Here is a 23,103-nt window from a genome sequence, read left to right as displayed (position 1 = left end):
TATATACATATAAATACATATACATATAAATACATATACATATTTACATATAAAGTGTTGTAACGATGTACAAATGTTTAAAGTACTAATTAAAATAAATACACATAAATATGGGTTGTATTTATAATGGTGTTTGTTCTTCACTGGTTGCCCTTTTCTTGTGGCAACAGGTCACACATCTTGCTGCTGTGATGTCACACTGTGGTATTTCAAATCAAATCAAATCATATCAAATTGTATTTGTCACATACACATGGTTAGCAGATGTTAATGCGAGTGTAGCGAAGTGCTTGTGCTTCTAGTTCCGACAATGCAGTAATAACCAACAAGTAATCTAACTAACAATTCCAAAACTACTGTCTTATACACAGTGTAAGGGGATAAAGAATATGTACATAAAGATATATGAATGAGTGATGGTACAGAGCAGCATAGGCAAGATACAGTAGATGGTATCGAGTACAGTATATACATATGAGATGAGTATGTAAACAAAGTGGCATAGTTAAAGTGGCTAGTGATACATGTATTACATAAGGATGCAGTAGATGATATAGAGTACAGTATATACGTATACATATGAGATGAATAATGTAGGGTATGTAAACATTATATTAGGTAGCATTGTTTAAAGTGGCTAGTGATATATTTTACATAATTTCCCATCAATTCCCATTATTAAAGTGGCTGGAGTTGAGTCAGTGTGTTGGCAGCAGCCACTCAATGTTAGTGGTGGCTGTTTAACAGTCTGATGGCCTTGAGATAGAAGCTGTTTTTCAGTCTCTCGGTCCCAGCTTTGATGCACCTGTACTGACCTCGCCTTCTGGATGATAGCGGGGTGAACAGGCAGTGGCTCGGGTGGTTGTTGTCCTTGATGATCTTTATGGCCTTCCTGTAACATCGGGTGGTGTAGGTGTCCTGGAGGGCAGGTAGTTTGCCCCCGGTGATGCGTTGTGCAGACCTCACTACCCTCTAGAGAGCCTTACGGTTGTGGGCGGAGCAGTTGCCGTACAAGGCGGTGATACAGCCCGACAGGATGCTCTCGATTGTGCATCTGTAGATGTTTGTGAGTGCTTTTGGTGACAAGCCTAATTTCAGCCTCCTGAGGTTGAAGAGGCGCTGCTGCGCCTTCTTCACGATGCTGTCTGTGTGAGTGGACCAATTCAGTTTGTCTGTGATGTGTATGCCGAGGAACTGAAAACTTACTACCCTCTCCACTACTGTTCCATCGATGTGGATAGAGGGGTGTACCCTCTGCTGTTTCCTGAAGTCCACAATCATCTCCTTAGTTTTGTTGACGATGAGTGTGAGGTTATTTTCCTGACACCACACTCCGAGGACCTTCACCTCCTCCCTGTAGGCCGTCTCGTCGTTGTTGGTAATCAAGACTACCACTGTTGTGTCGTCCGCAAACTTGATGACTGAGTTGGAGGCGTGCGTGGCCACGCAGTCATGGGTGAACAGGGAGTACAGGAGAGGGCTCAGAACGCACCCTTGTGGGGCCCCAGTGTTGAGGATCAGCGGGGTGGAGATGTTGTTGCCTTCCCTCACCACCTGGGGGCGGCCAGTCAGGAAGTCCAGTACCCAGTTGCACAGGGCGGGGTCGAGACCCAAGGTCTCGAGCTTGATGACGAGCTTGGAGGGTACTATGGTGTTGAATGCCGAGCTGTAGTCGATGAACAGCATTCTCACATAGGTATTCCTCTTGTCCAGATGGGTTAGGGCAGTGTGCAGTGTGGTTGAGATTGCATCGTCTGTGGACCTATTTGGGCGGTAAGCAAATTGGAGTGGGTCTAGGGTGTCAGGTAGGGTGGAGGTGATATGGTCCTTGACTAGTCTCTCAAAGCACTTCATGATGACGAAAGTGAGTGCTACGGGGCGGTAGTCGTTTAGCTCAGTTACCTTAGCTTTCTTGGGAACAGGAACAATGGTGGCCCTCTTGAAGCATGTGGGAACAGCAGACTGGTATAGGGATTGATTGAATATGTCCGTAAACACACCGGCCAGCTGGTCTGCGGATGCTCTGAGGGCGCGGCTGGGGATGCCGTTTGGGCCTGCAGCCTTGCGAGGGTTAACACGTTTAAATGTTTTACTCACCTCGGCTGCAGTGAAGGAGAGTCCGCATGTTTTTGTTGCAGGCCGTGTCAGTGGCACTGACTCAAAGCGGGCAAAAAAGTTATTTAGTCTGCTTGGGAGCAAGACATCCTGGTCCGTGACTGGGCTGGTTTTCTTCTTGTAGTCCGTGATTGACTGTAGACCCTGCCACATACCTCTTGTGTCTGAGCCGTTGAATTGAGATTCTACTTTGTCTCTATACTGACGCTTAACATTTACATTACATTTAAGTCATTTAGCAGACGCTCTTATCCAGAGCGACTTACAAATTGGTGCATACACCTTATGACAACCAGTGGAACAGCCACTTGCATCTAGATCTTGTTGGGGGGAGAGAAGGGGGGTGAGAAGGATTACTTACCCTTACTTACCCTATCCTAGGTATTCCTTGAAGAGGTGGGGTTTCAGGTGTCTCCGGAAGGTGGTGATTGACTCCGCTGTCCTGGCGTCGTGAGGGAGTTTGTTCCACCATTGGGGGGCCAGAGCAGCGAACAGTTTTGACTGGGCTGAGCGGGAACTGTACTTCCTCAGTGGTAGGTAGGCGAGCAGGCCAGAGGTGGATGAACGCAGTGCCCTTGTTTGGGTGTAGGGCCTGATCAGAGCCTGGAGGTACTGAGGTGCCGTTCCCCTCACAGCTCCGTAGGCGAGCACCATGGTCTTGTAGCGGATGCGAGCTTCAACTGGAAGCCAGTGGAGAGAGCGGAGGAGCGGGGTGACGTGAGAGAACTTGGGAAGGTTGAACACCAGACGGGCTGCGGCGTTCTGGATGAGTTGTAGGGGTTTAATGGCACACTTGTTTGATAGCCTTGCAGAGGGAATAGCTGCACTGTCTGTATTCGGTCATGTTACCAGTCACCTTGCCCTGATTAAAAGCAGTGGTTCGCGCTTTCAGTTTCACGCGAATGCTGCCATCAATCCACATTTTCTGGTTAGGGAATGTTTTTAATCGTTGCTATGGGAACGACATCTTCAACGCACGTTCTAATGAACTCGCACACCGAATCAGCGTATTCGTCAATGTTGTTGTCTGACGCAATACGAAACATATCCCAGTCCACGTGATGGAAGCAGTCTTGGAGTGTGGAGTCAGCTTGGTCGGACCAGCGTTGGACAGACCTCAGCGTGGGAGCCTCTTGTTTTAGTTTCTGTCTGTAGGCAATACAAAATAAAAGTAACAAATAATTAAAGAGTAGCATTAAAATAACAATAGCCAGGCGGGGGTACCGGCACAGAGTCAATGTGGAGGCTATATACAGGGGGTACCAGTACAGAGTCAACGTGGAGACTATATACAGGGGGTACCAGTACAGAGTCAATGTGGAGGCTATATACAGGGGGTACCAGTACAGAGTCAATGTGGAGGCTATATACAGGGGGTACCGGTACAGAGTCAATGTGGAGGCTATATACAGGGGGTACCGGTACAGAGTAAATGTGAAGGCTATATACAGGGGGTACCGGTACAGAGTCAATGTGGAGGCTATATACAGGGGGTACCGGTACAGAGTCAATGTGAAGGCTATATACAGGGGTACCGGTACAGAGTAAATGTGGAGGCTATATACAGGGGTACCAATAGCGTCCCACCTGGCCAACATCCAGTGTCTCTTCTCCTTTAACCTCTCTAGTGTCCCACCTGGCCAACATCCAGTGTCTCTTCTCCTTTAACCTCTCTAGCGTCCCACCTGGCCAACATCCCGTGAGATTGCAGAGCGCCAAATTCAAATACAGAAATACTCATAAAAATTCAGAAAAGATACAACTATTAAACAGGTTTAAAGATTAACTTCAAAAATGCTTTACGGCAAAAGCTAGGATACAATTATTTGAGAACAGCACCCAGTAGACAAATCATTACAAACAGTAACCAGACAAGTAGAAGAGTTACACTAGTCAGAAATAGAGATAATATTAATCACTTACCTTTGATGATCTCCATATGGTGGTACTCAGAAGACATTCATTTATTCAATAAATGTTCCCTTTGTTCGATAAAGTCTCTCTTTATATCCAACAACCTCCGCTTGCTTGTGTGTTTTCTTCAGTAATCCACAGGCTCAAACGCAGTCACAACAGGCAGACAAAAAAATCCTAATTGTATCCGTAAAGTTCATAGAAACATGTCAAGCTGGGGCGGCACACTAGGTAGGCTAATGGTTAGACCAGGTAGTCTAGTGGTTAGAGGCAGGTAGGCTAGTGGTTAGAGGCAGGTAGTCTAGCGGTTAGAGGCAGTTAGTCTGGTGGTTAGAGCAGGTAGCCTAGTGGTTAGAGGCAGGTAGGCTAGTGGTTAGAGCAGGTAGTCTAGCGGTTAGAGGCAGGTAGGCTAGTGGTTAGAGTGTTGGACTAGTAACTGAAAGGTTGCAAGTTCAAATCCCCAAGCTGACAAGGTACAAATCTGTTGTTCTGCCCCTGAACAGGCAGTTAACCCACTGTTCCTAGGCCGTCATTGAAAATAAGAATTTGTTCTTAACTGACTTGCCTAGTTAAATAAAGGTAAAATAAAATAAAAACTATGTATATATTAAACCCTCAGGTTGCCTAAGTAATTGATAATATTTCAACCGGACAATAATGTTGTCAATATAAAAGGTACACAAGAAAGGCACTCTCTCGGGTTGCGACCGTGAAAAAGCTCTGTGACACGTTAGGGTCCACTTCATTCAGACTGCTCTTACTCCCTCATTTATCAGAATACAAGCCTGAAACAATTTCTAAAGACTGTTGACATCTAGTGGAAGGCATAGGAACTGCAATTTGAGTCCTAAATCAATGGATACTGTGATGGCATTGAATAGAAAACTACAACAAAAAACTACTTCCTGAATGGATTTTTCTCAGGTTTTCGCCAAATCAGTTCACAGACACTATTGTAACAGTTTTGGAAACTTTAGAATGTTTTCTATCCAAATATCCTAATTATATGCATATCCAATCTTCTGGGCCCGAGTAGAAGGCACTTAGATATTGATAGATAGATAATAAACAGAAAGTAGCTGTGTAAAAGTAGCCCATTGATTAGCTGTTCAGGAGTCTTATGGTTTGGGGGTAGAAGCTGTTTAGAAGCCTCTTGGACCTAGACTTGGCTCTCCGGTACCGCTTGCCATGTGGAAGCAGAGAGAACAGTCTATGACTGATTGGCAGGAGTCTTTGACAATGTTTAGGGCCTTCCTCTGACGCCGCCTGGTATAGAGGTCCTGGATGGCAGGGAGCTTGATGTACTGGGCCGTACCCACTACCCTCTACCCTCTGTGTGTGTGTGTATCTGTGTGTGTTTGTGTGTATCGGTGTGTGTTTATCATTGTGTGTGTGTGTGTACCGGTGTGTGTGTATTACACGTGTGGTAACCTCTCTCTCTCTCTCTCGCTCTCCTCCCAGCTCTACTCAGTTATACCTGTGGTAACCTCTCTCTCTCCTCCCAGCTCCCAGCTCTACCCAGTTATACCTGTGGTAACCTCTCTCTCTCTCTCTCCTCACAGCTCTACTCAGTTATACCTGTGGTAACCTCTCTCTCTCTCTCTCTCTCTCTCTCTCTCTCTCTCTCTCCCTCCCAGCTCTACTCAGTTATACCTGTGGTAACCTCTCTCTCTCCTCCCAGCTCTACCTAGTTAGACCTGTGGTAACCTCTCTCTCTCTCCCTCTCTCTCTCTCCTCCCAGCTCTACTCAGTTATACCTGTGGTAACCTCTCTCTCTCTCTCTCTCTCTCTCTCTCTCTCTCTCCCTCTCTCTCTCTCCTCCCAGCTCTACCCAGTTATACCTGTGGTAACCTCTCTCTCTCTCTCTCTCTCTCTCTCTCTCTCTCTCTCTCTCTCTCTCTCTCTCTCTCTCTCTCTCCCTCTCTCTCTCTCCTCCCAGCTCTACCCAGTTATACCTGTGGTAACCTCTCTCTCTCTCTCTCTCTCTCTCTCTCTCTCTCTCTCTCTCTCTCTCTCTCTCTCTCTCTCTCTCTCTCTCTCTCTCTCTCTCTCTCTCTCTCTCTCTCTCTCTCTCTCTCTCTCCTCCCAGCTCTACCTAGTTAGACCTGTGGTAACCTCTCTCTCTCTCCCTCTCTCTCTCTCCTCCCAGCTCTACCTAGTTATACCTGTGGTAACCCAGGCCAGCTGGTCAACGGTCTTCAACAGGGCTCAACCTTTAACATTGGAGAGAAGATCAGGTACAGCTGCAGCCCCGGCTACGTGTTGGAGGGTCACACCACGCTGTCCTGTCTGGCTACGTCTGCTGGGACTGCAGCATGGGACTTCCCCCTGCCCTACTGCAGAGGTAGGATACCCACACACACACACCGATAGACACACCGATACACACACACACCAATACACGCATACACGCCCACACAGCTACACACACACACAAACCGATACACACATACGCACACACACCGATACACGCATACACACACACACCAATACACGCATACACGCCCACACAGCTACACACACACACAAACCGATACACACATACGCACACACACCGATACACACATACACGCCCACACAGCTACACACACACACACCGATACACACACACACCGATCCACACACACCGATACACACATACACACCCACACAGCTACACACACACACACACCAATACACACACACACACCGATACACACACACACACCGATACACGCACACACCGATACACACACACACACCCACACAGCTACACACACACACACACCGATACACACACACACACCGATACACACACACACACCGATACACACACACCGATACACACATACACACCCACACAGCTACACACACACACAAACCGATACACACATACACACACACACCCATACACACACACACCGATACACACACGCACACACACACACACCCAACAATACAAATATACACAGAAGCACAGACGCATACACACACATGCAACAGTACACACACACACACACACACACACACACACACACACACACACACACACACACACACACACACACACACACACACACACACACACACACACACACACACACACACACACAACGTAGTTGGTGGTGTAGTGACATACTGGTCAGGGGTGTTTTTCTGATGTCTTATTTACAACGTCAGGACCCCTGTGGCTTTATAGCTGCCCGATCAACTGCCTGAACCATTTTCCCTTCACTCTGATGTAGGACCCCCACAGCGATGACACCTGCCATGGTCTCGTCAGCAGCAACATTACAACAAGACACAGACAGACACACAGACACACAGACACACAGACACACACACACACACACACACACACACACACACACACACACACACGCACATACACCGATACACACACGGACACAGAGACACACACACACACACACACACACACACACACACACACACACACACACACACACACACACACACACACACACACACACACACACACACACACACACGCACACACACCCTGTCTCTGTCAGTGCAGTACCTGTGGTTTGTGTCAGTGTGCATGTTGACCAGAGCGCTGTGACACAGAGACATCTGTGACCAGGCCGGGACTCAGGAAGCAAACATGGTGTGTGTGTGTGTGTGTGTGTGTGTGTGTGTGTGTGTGTGTGTGTGTGTGTGTGTGTGTGTGTGTGTGTGTGTGTGTGTGTGTGCGTGTGCGTGTGTGCATGCGTACGTGCGTGTGTGTGGGTTAGAGAGAGAGAGACATCACACACGGATGGGCACAAAGAGACACAACAGGTTCTCTCTTCACCTCCATCCTTCCATCCCTCCATCCTTCCATCCCTCCATCCTTCCATCCCTCCATCCCTCCATCCTTCCATCCTTCCATCCTTCCATCCTTCCATCCCTCCATCCTTCCATCCTTCCATCCTCCATCCTTCCATCCCTTCATCCCTCCATCCCTCCATCCTTCCAGCCCTCCATCCCTCCATCATTCCATCATTCCATCCTTCCATCCTTCCATCCCTCCATCCTTCCATCCTTCCATCCCTTCATCCTTCCATCCCTCCATCCTTCCATCCCTCCATCCTTCCATCCTTCCATCCTTCCATCCTTCCATCCCTCCATCCTTCCATCCTTCCATCCTTCCATCCTTCCATCCTTCCATCCCTTCATCCTTCCATCCCTCCATCCTTCCATCCCTCCATCCTTCCATCCTTCCATCCCTCCATCCTTCCATCCCTCCATCCTTCCATCCTTCCATCCTTCCATCCCTTCATCCTTCCATCCCTTCATCCCTCCATCCTTCCTTCCTTCCATCCTTCCATCCTTCCATCCTTCCATCCCTCCATCCTTCCATCCCTCCATCCCTCCATCCCTCCATCCTTCCATCCTTCCATCCCTCCATCCTTCCATCCTTCCATCCTTCCATCCCTCCATCCCTCCATCCTTCCATCCTTCCATCCCTCCATCCTTCCATCCCTCCATCCCTCCATCCTTCCATCCCTCCATCCTTCCATCCTTCCATCCCTCCATCCCTCCATCCCTCCATCCTTCCATCCTTCCATCCTTCCATCCTTCCATCCTTCCATCCTTCCATCCCTCCATCCTTCCATCCCTCCATCCTTCCATCCTTCCATCCCTCCATCCTTCCATCCCTCCATCCCTCCATCCTTCCATCCTTCCATCATTCCATCCTTCCATCCCTCCATCCTTCCATCCCTCCATCCCTCCATCCTTCCATCCCTTCATCCCTCCATCCTTCCATCCTTCCATCCTTACATCCTTCCATCCTTCCATCCCTTCATCCCTCCATCATTCCATCCCTCCATCCTTCCATCCTTCCATCCTTCCATCCCCCATCCTTCCATCCTTCCATCCTTCCATCCTTCCATCCCTTCATCCCTCCATCCTTCCATCCCTCCATCCTTACATCCCTCCTTCCTTCCATCCTTCCATCCTTCCATCCTTCCATCCCTCCTTCCTTCCATCCTTCCATCCTTCCATCCTTCCATCCTTCCATCCTTCCATCCCCCATCCTTCCATCCCTCCATCCTTCCATCCCTCCATCCCTCCATCCTTCCATCCCTCCTTCCTTCCATCCTTCCATCCTTCCATCCTTCCATCCTTCCATCCTTCCATCCCCCATCCTTCCATCCCTCCATCCTTCCATCCCTCCATCCCTCCATCCTTCCATCCCTCCTTCCTTCCATCCTTCCATCCCTCCTTCCTTCCATCCTTCCATCCTTCCATCCTTCCATCCTTCCATCCCTCCATCCTTCCATCCTTCCATCCCCCATCCTTCCATCCTTCCATCCCTCCATCCTTCCATCCCTCCATCCCTCCATCCTTCCATCCCTCCATCCTTCCATCCTTCCATCCTTCCATCCCTCCATCCTTCCATCCCTCCATCCTTCCATCCTTCCATCCTTCCATCCCTCCATCCTTCCATCCCTCCATCCTTCCATCCCTCCATCCTTCCATCCTTCCATCCTTCCATCCTTCCATCCCTCCATCCTTCCATCCTTCCATCCTTCCATCCTTCCATCCTTCCATCCCTCCATCCTTCCATCCTTCCATCCTTCCATCCCTCCATCCTTCCATCCCTCATCCTTCCATCCTTCCATCCTTCCATCCCTCCATCCTTCCATCCCTTCATCCTTCCATCCCTCATCCTTCCATCCCTCATCCTTCCATCCTTCCATCCCTCCATCCCTCCATCCTTCCATCCTTCCATCCCTCCATCCTTCCATCCTTCCATCCCTCCATCCTTCCATCCTTCCATCCTTCCATCCCTCATCCTTCCATCCCTCATCCTTCCATCCTTCCATCCCTCCATCCCTCCATCCTTCCATCCCTCCTTCCTTCCATCCCTCCATCCCTCCATCCTTCCATCCTTCCATCCTTCCATCCCTCCATCCCTCCATCCTTCCATCCTTCCATCCTTCCATCCTTCCATCCCTTCATCCCTCCATCCTTCCATCCCTTCATCCCTCCATCCCTCCATCCTTCCATCCCTCCATCCTTCCATCCTTCCATCATTCCATCCTTCCATCCCTTCATCCCTCCATCCTTCCATCCCTTCATCCCTCCATCCTTCCATCCCTTCATCCCTCCATCCTTCCATCCTTCCATCATTCCATCCTTCCATCCTTCCATCCTTCCATCCCTCCATCCTTCCATCCTTCCATCCTTCCATCCCTCCATCCTTCCATCCTTCCATCCTTACATCCTTCCATCCCTCCTTCCTTCCATCCTTCCATCCTTCCATCCCTTCATCCCTCCATCCTTCCATCCTTCCATCCCTCCATCCTTCCATCCTTCCATCCCTTCATCCCTCCATCCCTCCATCCTTCCATCCTTCCATCCCTTCATCCCTCCATCCTTCCATCCTTCCATCCTTACATCCTTCCATCATTCCATCCCTCCATCCTTCCATCCTTCCATCCTTCCATCCCCCATCCTTCCATCCTTCCATCCTTCCATCCTTCCATCCCTTCATCCCTCCATCCTTCCATCCTTCCATCCTTCCATCCCTTCATCCCTCCATCCTTCCATCCCTCCATCCTTCCATCCCTCCTTCCTTCCATCCTTCCATCCTTCCATACCTTAAGGGAAGAATTCGGCAGTACCTGTATGGTTAGTGAGAAAGTCCATATTGCAAATGTACGGTCCCTTACTAGACGTCCGAAATCGTTTGTAAAATTCGCGGACGGCGTCGGGCCGAGCGGCAGGGCCGGACCTACCAGGAAGTCATCAAATGAACGTTGTCGGACATTCGGTTTCCGTTTACAAAAATAATAAGATTTATGTCATTTTTCCCATGTCCCGAAATTCCCACAAGAGGGCATAAGCAATCATATGGCTATTGCTACAAAACATCACGATTCACGACGGGGCCTTATCTGGAAAACTGAAAATATTTAGAAGCCGAAACTCGGTGAGCGTAGGGGCGGCATAATGGGCAGTTGGCCCCGAACAAGATGGCGTCTAGGCCTCAACGGTTTTTGAGTTATGGCCATTTATCTGGGATTAAAGGTCCAAAATGAAAATAGAGAAATTATTTTTCCACTTCACGTCAAAGTCAAGGAGCCTCCGGTGTCAATAAAAAAAGAACCAGCCATTTATCTATCGTCATTTAAGAGAAATCGTACAACGACACCTTGGTGATGTTCACGGATAGGTGTTTTTTTTTTTTCAACGGTTACAGATCCAGTTGCAGGTTGTTCTTACGAATCTTTTTAAAGTGTGCTGTGGAGCTCTGCGAGATTTCTGTGATTTTCTATGATTTTCTGAAATAACACACACTCACTAAACCCTCCGTAAATAACTCAGTTCTTAACGTAAAGACTTAAAACTCGGGATTCTGTAAAGGCATACCCCAATCATGATATGAGTTTATTTATAGCTTCCTGTGCCAACCGGAAGTGCCTTTAATGGTCTCACAGTGGCAGTTTCCATGGGTTAAAAAGGTCAGATCTTTTCAAAACTTCATATGTGTGACTAGGTAACCCTCGTGAACTGTAAATCAGTCATTTCTCCCAACAGATGTCAAAGAAAATCTCTCACACGCACACACAGCAAGGATGGAGTGAAAAGTGCGGTTCTCAAAGACACAGAGAGCAGGCAATGGCATAAACATAATAATCTCTAGGCCGTGCCGAGTTCAACGAGATATCCCGCTTGACCGTAGCTCGCTCGGTCTAAGCGCAGCGACCATTAGAAAATTAGGCCCAAAATGAAGCCTGCCCCACAACGTCATTTGCTTTTGGGTGACAGTGAGAGAACCGTTAGGGTGAGAAGCACAATTCGACCTCAGGTACGTTCCTAAGGTCCTTCCGATCCGTGCAAGCCTAACGTTGACCGTGTGGCATTAACCCTTAATAGTTAAAAGAAGGTGTTTACTTCAAATAGTTTGCATTGACTTCTCTCCCCATAGGAATACATTGCCTGCACCCCTAAATTCAACCTGAAGTCTATATGGGTTATGAATGCCGTATGAACCTGTCTTTGATAACAGTCCATCAGGCCAGTATGAGGTCTACCTGTGTTGATTCTAGGCTTCCTGGACCAACCGGAAGTGGTTAAAATCACCCTAAAAGTGTTTTTCCATTACCTGCCTGCAGTTTGATAGACATAGTGCATTCAACCCTGTGTAAATCAGTCAATTCTTAACGTAAGGACTTAAAACTCAGGATTCTGTAAAAGCATAGCCCAGTGAGTATATGTGTTGACTTATAGCTTCCTGTGACAACCGGAAGTGCCTTAATTGGTGTCTCAGGGGCTGTTTCGAGGGGTTAAAAAAGTCAGATCTGTCCAAAACTTCATATGTGTGATTAGGCAACCCCATGAACTGTAAATCAGTCATTTTTCCCATAAAATTTCAAAGGAAAACTAAATCACACAGACACACAACTTGGAAGGAGGGACGTATTGGGGGTTGTAGAGACAGACAGTGCCTCCAATAGTTAGCTTTGTTCGAGCTAAAAAGAACCGTCAGACCTAGAGTTCCGAAACTTTAGAAACCTGTTCTAGACCTCGGGTCGATAGTGCGTGGTGAGTTAGGTGGCTCTAGAAGGTTCTCGGACCGAGAAATAGCCTCGTACATTTGCAATGATTTCAATTCATTTTGACCATTACGAAAATGGCGACATTTAGAAAAGTCTCAGAGACACAAGACTAGGTGCATTGGAACCGGCTCGGCCCATAGAGACGGACCCCAACGTTTCGGTCCGATAGCTCATTCAAGGACCCCATAGCAAGGCATGGAAAAAAGTGGATTTTCAGCACCAATTAGGGTTTTACTCGGGCACCGAAGGACCTATCGAGCCGAAACTCGGGATTCGGGGTCGCCTCACATAGGCCTTCACATAATGTCTGACCTGGACCCGCAGCTAGAACGTAACTATGTGTTTTACGTTTTTATTATGTTTTAAACTAAAGGCGCTGTGAATTATGGGCCTGCTCTGACATATATGATAGTTGGCTTCTAAATGAGTTGGAAAAAGTGGGTTTGGTGTCAATTGGTATCAGTTTGGTGTCAAAATGACATCTAATTGACTGATGGACACTGACTTGCTAGTTGACTTTTGTACATTAGCAATATGTTTAAACGGAGAGGGACCATCACCAAAAGTGACATTCTGAAATCAACCCTAACGAGCCATGGAGATGAACCAGAATCACTGCCCAGCTATCCCGAGTTCATCGGGCCAGTCAATTTCACATTCCTGCAGGATTTTATAGCATGACAAATTCGTGATGGTACCTGCCCATTGAACCATATTGCAAATGCACAGTGACTTTGCAAAAGTGAGAAAACATAAACAAATGGACATGATGAAATCAACACAACGAGTGATGGAAATGTACAACTATCACTGCTCAGCCATCCTGTGTTCATCAGACCAGTCAATTTTGCATTTTTGAGCATGTCAAATTTCATATGGTAAATGCACATTGAAACATATTGCAAATGCGCGCGCACTTGCAATATGATTCTATAGTGTAAAAACATCACCTAATGGACATGATGAAATCAACACAACGAGTGATGGAAATGTACAACTATCACTGCTCGGCCATCCTGTGTCCATCAGACCAGTCAATTTTGCATTTTTGAGCATGTCAAATTTCATATGGTAAATGCACATTGAAACATATTGCAAATGCGCGCGCACTTGCAATATGATTCTATAGTGTAAAAACATCACCTAATGGACATGATGAAATCAACACAACGAGTGATGGAAATGTACAACTATCACTGCCCGGCCATCCTGTGTTCCCATAGCGAGCATTAATATCAGAATGACCGTAAATGCATTTACAACCATATTTTTATTTTTGGGTTACCAGTTGCACAACAATGCACGTGCACTTGCAATATGATTCTATAGTGAAAAACATCACCTAATGGACATGATGAAATCAACACAACGAGTGATGGAAATGTACAACTATCACTGCTCGGCCATCCTGTGTCCATCAGACCAGTCAATTTTGCATTTTTGAGCATGTCAAATTTCATATGGTAAATGCACATTGAAACATATTGCAAATGCGCGCGCACTTGCAATATGATTCTATAGTGTAAAAACATCACCTAATGGACATGATGAAATCAACACAACGAGTGATGGAAATGTACAACTATCACTGCCCGGCCATCCTGTGTTCCCATAGCGAGCATTAATATCAGAATGACCGGTAAATGCATTTACAACCGTATTTTTATTTTTGGGTTACCAGTTGCACAACAATGCACGTGCATTTGCAATATGATTCTATAGTGAAAAACATCACCTAATGGACATGATGAAATCAACACAACGAGTGATGGAAATGTACAACTATCACTGCTCGGCCATCCTGTGTCCATCAGACCAGTCAATTTTGCATTTTTGAGCATGTCAAATTTCATATGGTAAATGCACATTGAAACATATTGCAAATGCGCGCGCACTTGCAATATGATTCTATAGTGTAAAAACATCACCTAATGGACATGATGAAATCAACACAACGAGTGATGGAAAGGAACAACTATCACTGCCCGGCCATCCTGTGTTCCCATAGCGAGCATTAATATCAGAATGACCGGTAAATGCATTTACAACCATATTTTTATTTTTGGGTTACCAGTTGCACAACAATGCACGTGCATTTGCAATATGATTCTATAGTGAAAAAACATCACCTAATGGACATGATGAAATCAACACAACGAGTGATGGAAATGTACAACTATCACTGCTCGGCCATCCTGTGTCCATCAGACCAGTCAATTTTGCATTTTTGAGCATGTCAAATTTCATATGGTAAATGCACATTGAAACATATTGCAAATGCGCGCGCACTTGCAATATGATTCTATAGTGTAAAAACATCACCTAATGGACATGATGAAATCAACACAACGAGTGATGGAAAGGAACAACTATCACTGCCCGGCCATCCTGTGTTCCCATAGCGAGCATTAATATCAGAATGACCGGTAAATGCATTTACAACCGTATTTTTATTTTTGGGTTACCAGTTGCACAACAATGCACGTGCATTTGCAATATGATTCTATAGTGAAAAAACATCACCTAATGGACATGATGAAATCAACACAACGAGTGATGGAAATGTACAACTATCACTGCTCGGCCATCCTGTGTCCATCAGACCAGTCAATTTTGCATTTTTGAGCATGTCAAATTTCATATGGTAAATGCACATTGAAACATATTGCAAATGCGCGCGCACTTGCAATATGATTCTATAGTGTAAAAACATCACCTAATGGACATGATGAAATCAACACAACGAGTGATGGAAAGGAACAACTATCACTGCCCGGCCATCCTGTGTTCCCATAGCGGGCATTAATATCAGAATGACCGGTAAATGCATTCACAACCATATTTTCATTTTTGGGTTACCAGGTGCCTATTTTCAATCACCAGTTGCACAACATGCGTATCCATCAGAATATTTTAAACAGTCCATAAAGCACTCAGGACTGCCCCCATAGATAGAGGGCCGTAGTAGGGTACTCCCATAGCGGGCATGGATAATAGGAGTCCCGGTAAATGCATTTACAACCATATTTTAATTTTTGGGTTACCAGTTGCACAACAATGCACGTGCATTTGCAATATGATTCTATAGTGAAAAAACATCACCTAATGGACATGATGAAATCAACACAACAAGTGATGGAAATGTACAACTATCACTGCTCGGCCATCCTGTGTTCATCAGACCAGTCAATTTCACATTCCTGCAGGATTTTTATAGCATGACAAATTCGTGATGGTACCTGCCCATTGAACCATATTGCAAATGCACAGTGACTTTGCAAAAGTGAGAAAACATAAACAAATGGACATGATGAAATCAACACAACAGGTGATGGAAATGTACAACTATCACTGCTCAGCCATCCTGTGTTCATCAGACCAGTCAATTTTGCATTTTTGAGCATGTCAAATTTCATATGGTAAATGCACATTGAAACATATTGCAAATGCGCGTGCACTTGCAATATGATTCTATAGTGAAAAAACATCACCTAATGGACATGATGAAATCAACACAACGAGTGATGGAAATGTACAACTATCACTGCTCGGCCATCCTGTGTCCATCAGACCAGTCAATTTTGCATTTTTGAGCATGTCAAATTTCATATGGTAAATGCACATTGAAACATATTGCAAATGCGCGCGCACTTGCAATATGATTCTATAGTGTAAAAACATCACCTAATGGACATGATGAAATCAACACAACGAGTGATGGAAATGTACAACTATCACTGCCCGGCCATCCTGTGTTCCCATAGCGAGCATTAATATCAGAATGACCGGTAAATGCATTTACAACCATATTTTTATTTTTGGGTTACCAGTTGCACAACAATGCACGTGCATTTGCAATATGATTCTATAGTGTAAAAACATCACCTAACGGAGATGATGAAATCAACACAACGAGTGATGGAAATGTACAACTATCACTGCTCGGCCATCCTGTGTTCATCAGACCAGTCAATTTTGCATTTTTGAGCAAGGTCAAATTTCATATGGTAAATGCACATTGAAACATATTGCAAATGCACGTGCACTTGCAATATGATTATATAGTGAAAAACATCACAAAATGGACATGATGAAGTCAACACAACGAGTGATGGAAAGGAACAACTATCACTGCCCGGCCATCCCGAGTTCATCAGGCCAGTCAATTTTGCATTTCTGCAGGATTTTTGAGCATGTCAAATTTCTTACGTCATTTGGCCCACAAAAAATCCTTATGCACAATTTAAAAAAATATATAAAAAAATATGATAATAAAATTGGACAAAAGTATATTCATACAGTTCTTACACATGTGTAATTGACAAAAAAATTGAAAGAATTTCAAAAACGGTCCAGAAAGCACTTTTTAAGGGTGTGTGAAGTTTTTACAAAATTTTGACATTTTTGACTTTTGACTTTTGACTTCCTATGAAATCATATTGGAATTGGACAAAACATATTCCTTATGCGCATGTAAAAAAAAAAAAAAAAATTATGATAATAAAATTGGACAAAAGTATATTCATACAGTTCTTACACATGTGTAATTGACAAAAAATCGAAAGAATTTCGAAAAACGGTCCAGAAAGCACTTTTTTATGGGTGTGTGAAGTTTTTTACAAAATTTTGACATTTTTGACTTTTGACTTTTGACTTCCTATGAAATCATATTGGAATTGGACAAAACATATTCCTTATGCGCATATAAAAAAAATTAAAAAAATTATGATAATAAAATTGGACAAAAGTATATTCATACAGTTCTTACACATGTGTAATTGACAAAAAATCGAAAGAATTTCGAAAACGGTCCAGAAAGCACTTTTTTAAGGGGTGATAAGTTTTTGAAAAAAGTTCATTTTTTCAAAATTTTACTTTTGGACATTAATTTGGGTTACATCTCCAATATGAAAAACCCCGGTGGAGCGCATTTGCCCCCTGTTGAATTTTTAAAGTGTTACAACTGGCAATTACCATATGGCATTTGCAATACACTTTGCATGAATCAACGCCGAATTGGGTGGTATTGGCCAATGTGTATATGGTTTGTCCGATGCCAATGACATGCCATTCATTTTTGTCCAATACAGGGGGTATTCCTTACATCCTTCCATCCCTCCTTCCTTCCATCCTTCCATCCTTCCATCCTTCCATCCTTCCATCCCTCCATCCTTCCATCCTTCCATCCTTCCATCCCTCCATCCTTCCATCCCCCATCCTTCCATCCTTCCATCCCTCCATCCTTCCATCCCTCCATCCCTCCATCCTTCCATCCCTCCATCCTTCCATCCCTTCATCCCTCCATCCTTCCATCCCTCCTTCCTTCCATCCTTCCATCCTTCCATCCCTCCTTCCTTCCATCCTTCCATCCTTCCATCCTTCCATCCCTCCATCCTTCCATCCTTCCATCCCTCCATCCTTCCATCCCTCCATCCCTCCATCCCTCCATCCTTCCATCCTTCCATCCCTCCATCCTTCCATCCCTCCATCCTTCCATCCTTCCATCCCTCCATCCTTCCATCCCTCCATCCCTCCATCCTTCCATCCTTCCATCCCTCCATCCCTCCATCCCTCCATCCTTCCATCCTTCCATCCTTCCATCCTTCCATCCCTCCATCCCTCCATCCTTCCATCCTTCCATCCTTCCATCCTTCCATCCCTCCATCCTTCCATCCTTCCATCCCTCCATCCCTCCATCCTTCCATCCCTCCATCCTTCCATCCCTCCATCCTTCCATCCTTCCATCCTTCCATCCCTCCATCCTTCCATCCTTCCATCCTTCCATCCTTCCATCCCTCCATCCCTCCATCCTTCCATCCCTCCATCCCTCCATCCTTCCATCCTTCCATCCCTCCATCCCTCCATCCTTCCATCCTTCCATCCTTCCATCCCTCCATCCTTCCATCCTTCCATCCCTCCATCCTTCCATCCTTCCTTCCCTCCATCCTTACATCCTTCCATCCCTCCATCCTTCCATCCTTCCATCCTTCCATCCTTCCATCCCTCCATCCCTCCATCCTTCCATCATTCCATCCTTCCATCCTTCCATCCTTCCATCCTTCCATCCCTCCATCCCTCCATCCTTCCATCCCTCCATCCCTCCATCCCTCCATCCTTCCATCCTTCCATCCTTCCATCCCTCCATCCTTCCATCCTTCCATCCCTCCATCCCTCCATCCTTCCATCATTCCATCCTTCCATCCTTCCATCCTTCCATCCTTCCATCCCTCCATCCCTCCATCCTTCCATCATTCCATCCCTCCATCCCTCCATCCTTCCATCCCTCCATCCCTCCATCCTTCCATCCTTCCATCCTTCCATCCCTCCATCCTTCCATCCTTCCATCCCTCCATCCCTCCATCCTTCCATCCCTCCATCCCTCCATCCCTCCATCCTTCCATCCCTCCATCCTTCCATCCCTCCATCCCTCCATCCCTCCATCCCTCCATCCTTCCATCCCTCCATCCTTCCATCCCTCCATCCTTCCATCCTTCCATCCCTCCATCCTTCCATCCTTCCATCCTTCCATCCCTCCATCCTTCCATCCTTCCATCCCTTCATCCTTCCATCCCTCCATCCTTCCATCCTTCCATCCCTTCATCCTTCCATCCCTCCATCCTTCCATCCTTCCATCCCTTCATCCTTCCATCCCTCCATCCCTCCATCCCTCCATCCTTCCATTCTTCCATCCTTCCATCCCTCCATCCTTCCAACCTTCCATCCTAATCTCTGTGTGTCCGTCTGGACTTCTTACCTTAACTATCCTTTCCCTCTCTAATCCTCTTTCTCTCTTTATTCCTCTTTCCCTCTCTCTGTTCCTTTTTCCCTCTCTCTGTTCCTCTTTCCCTCTCTATTCCTCTTTCCCTCTCTCTGTTCCTCTTTCCCCCTCTCTATTCCTCTTTCCCTCTCTCTATTCCTCTTTCCCTCTCTCTATTCGTCTTTCCCTCCATATGTTCCTCTTTCCCTCTGTCTGTTCCTATTTCCCTCTCTCCTTCTCAGCTACAGTATCTTTCTTCCCTCTCACTTTACCTCTACCTTTTACCCTCCCTACTGCTTCTATCAGCACCTCCCTCCCTCCCTCCGTCCCACTCTTCTTCTCTCCCTCCCTTAACCGCTCTGTCCCCCCAGCCCATGTTTTGCCCGGCTGAAACAAAGCGTCCGGGCAGCCAGGATATCATAAATATGTCACTTCCTCCTGAGAAATTACACGTTTTAGAAACGGGCAATTTCCACGGCGATTAATTGAGGTCTCTCGCTGCGGCAGCGCCGCATAAAAGCTGGCGAACACGCCTGAATGCTTTCTCATAAACGTATGGCTAATGCTCCTCCAATTACCTAGCCTGTGCATACGTTTGAGAGCACAGCCGTACACCAACAAAAACTAGGCCATTGCTTGGCAGTCAGGACTTTTTGGGATGGTGGGGGGGGTGTATTCTGTTGGATCAGATCATTTCTCATTTAGCAGTTCTCTATCTTTATCTATCAGTGCTCTCCTCTCTCGTCTCTCCTCTCTCCTTTCTCCTCTCTCTTCCATCCTCTCTCCTCTCCTCCATCTTCTCTGCTCTCCACTCTCCTCTGTCCTCTCTCATCTCTCCTATCTCCTCTATCCTCCTTTTTCCTTTCTCCTCTCTCCTCTCTCCTGAGGATAACAGCGGACGATATTGCCACTCCTATTTGCCATATCTTCAGTATAGGCCAACTAGAAAGTTTGTGCCCTCAGGCCTGGAGGGAAGCTGAAGTCATTCTAGTAAAGTCCCCTTTACTGGCTCAAATAGCCGACCAATCAGCCTGTTACCAACCCTTAGTAAACTTCTGGAAAAAATAGTGTTTGACCAGATACAATGCCATTTTACAGTAAACAAACTGACAACAGAACATTAACGCGCTTATAGGAAAGGACAGTAGATATGGGAGTTTATCAAAATTGGATTTGTTTTTTGAATTATTTGTGGGTCTGTGTAATCTGAGGGAAACATTTGTCTCTAATATGGTCATACATTTGGCAGGAGGTTAGGAAGTGCATATCCATTTCCTCCTGATTTTGTGGGCAGTGTGCACATAGCCTATCTTCTCTTGAAAGCCAGGTCTGCCTACGGAGGCATTTCTCAATAGCAAGGCTATATTTACTGAGTCTGTACATAGTCAAAGCTTTCCTTACGTTTGGGTCAGTCACAGTGGTCAGGTATTCTGCCACTGTGTACTCTCTGTTTAGGGCCAAATAGCATTCTAGTTTGCTCTGTTTTTTTGTTAATTCTTTCCAATGTGTCAAGTAATCATCTTTTTTGTTTTCTCATGATTCGGTTGGGTCTAATTGTGTTGCTGTCCTGGGATTCTGTTTGTGTAATGGAGCAGAGTCCCTTTACCAGATGGCAGAAGGGACAATTTATCCAAGTTCACCTCTCTGAGGTTTTGGAAGTTTTGAGAACTACTTGGTTTTTAAAAAATATATATTTTTGCTATTCTTCCAGATTTTGATAATTAGCCAGATTTGTCCTAATTCTGCATTGTACAGAGTCTCACATTTGTTAATTCTCTCTCCTTCTCGTGTCTTCCTCTCTCCTCCCTGTGCATATTTGAGAGGCTGGTGTGTATTGTCCCGTGGTCTGCGCTGCCTCACGGTTTGGTTGTCATGACACCCAGGGAACGAAGACTTTGATGTCGGTCCGTATTAAACATTAAACCGACCGACTTGAACTTTGCACCGTTCAATCTCTCAGATTCTATATTTTTATTTGAACCTTAATAGATAAATGTAGTTTATCTGGTTTATCTGGGGGATGTTGGAGGACCTGAGCCCTAGGACCATGCTTCAGGACTACCTGGCCTGATGACTCCTTGCTGTCCCCAGTCCACCTGATCGTGCTTCGGTTGTCATCTGAGACATTCTCATCAATGATAGGATGACATAAACTCTACAGTGGAAAGTCTACACATCAGAGTTATCGGATTCACATGGAATTGTTGCTCAATTTAACTTCTTGCGTCGAGCCATTCCGGATCCGGGATCGTGAATACAGCCGCAAGCTCATTAGCATAACACAACGTTAACTATTCATGAAAATCGCAAATGAAATGAAATTAATCTATTTGCTCTCAAGCTTAGCCTTTTGTTAACAACACTGTCATCTCAGATTTTCAAAATATGCTTTTGAACCATAGCTAAACAAGCATTTGTGTAACAGTATTGGTAGCCTAGCATAGGATTATGCCTCTATTTCAGCATGCAACATTTTCCACAAAAACCAGAAAATAATTAAAATAAAATCATTTACCTTTGAAGAACTTCAGATGTTTACAATGAGGAGACTCTGTTAGATTGCAAATGTTCCGTTTTTACAAAAAATATTATTTGTGTCGACTAATCGCTCCGTTTTGTTCATCACGTTAGGGTAAGGAAAAAAATATATATATATTAAGTCATTAAAACGCGAACTTTTTTCCAAATTAACTCCATAATATCGACAGAAACATGGCAAACCGATGTTTAGAATCAATCCTCAAGGTGTTTTTCACATATCTATCGACGATAAAATCCATTGTGGCAGTTGACTTTCTCTTCTGAAGAAATGGAACGTGCATGGACCTACAGATTACGCAATAATTTCGAAACAGGACACCGGGCGGGACACCAGGTAAATGTAGTCTCTTATGGTCAATCATCCAATGATATGCCTACAAACACGTCACAATGCTGCAGACACCTCGGGGAATAGACAAAAAGCGCAGGCTCATTCCTGGCGCATTCACAGCCATATAAGGAGACATTGGAACACAGCGCCTTCAGAATCTGGGGCATTTCCTGTATGAAACTTCATCTTGGTTTCGCCTGGAGCATTAGTTCTGGGGCACTCACAGATAATATCTTTGCAGTTTTGGAAACGTCAGAGTTTTGTCTTTCCAAGGCTGTCAATTCCATGCATCGTCGAGCATCTTTTCGTGACAAAATATCTTGTTTAAAACGGGAACGTTTTTTATCCAAAAAATTAAAAGAGCGCCCCCTATCTCGAAGAGGTTAAATGTTTGAATATGAAATTATTCATGATGCGACGAAATGTGATTTTAGCTTCTAAAATGTGACAATTGGGTTTTTATAAGGTTAGGGCTCTGCTCAATCAGTGGCCCGCCCCTGTGAAGGACATGGGCTATAAAACTTTTGAAACACGCCCTCCTCTCCCTTCCTATATAAACCCGTGACGACAATATAACCTCCTGTTCCAAGTACATGAGGTCTGCAGCCTCTGCGTTAAAAGGACTAACATGTCAACTACAGAACTAAGCCAACCTCAGCGCTTGAGCTTTGGTTGCGAATGGTATGAACTTTGAACTCTTATTCACTACAGAAGTGATACCTCCTAGCCGTTGAGTTAGCAACAGCAGCTGCAAACACAGTTTAGGAAGGAACAGACAGAGTATTCCGTCTACCACACAACAACGTTACTACAACGTATCCAATTTACCAGCAGAGACATTTTTCAAAGGACTCGGTTGGGCAACACGGCCTTCCATCTACCACCAACCTACC

The 23,103-nt window shown here is 45.5% G+C and overlaps 1 protein-coding gene across 1 annotated transcript in view; it reads left to right on the top strand.

Annotated features, from left to right (window-relative positions):
• The window catches only part of LOC118381542 (CUB and sushi domain-containing protein 2-like), a 1,147,246-nt gene that overhangs the window by 287,945 nt on the left and 836,198 nt on the right, over positions 1-23,103 (top strand). Inside the window, 1 exon segment of the mRNA XM_052473074.1 lies at positions 6,179-6,373. Coding sequence (XP_052329034.1) covers positions 6,179-6,373 — 195 coding nt within the window.

This window comes from Oncorhynchus keta, chromosome 20 (genome assembly GCF_023373465.1).
Source record: "Oncorhynchus keta strain PuntledgeMale-10-30-2019 chromosome 20, Oket_V2, whole genome shotgun sequence".
Taxonomy (NCBI): domain Eukaryota; kingdom Metazoa; phylum Chordata; class Actinopteri; order Salmoniformes; family Salmonidae; genus Oncorhynchus; species Oncorhynchus keta.
Note: the sequence above shows the minus strand (reverse complement) of the source record. Positions and strands in the feature narration are given on the sequence as shown.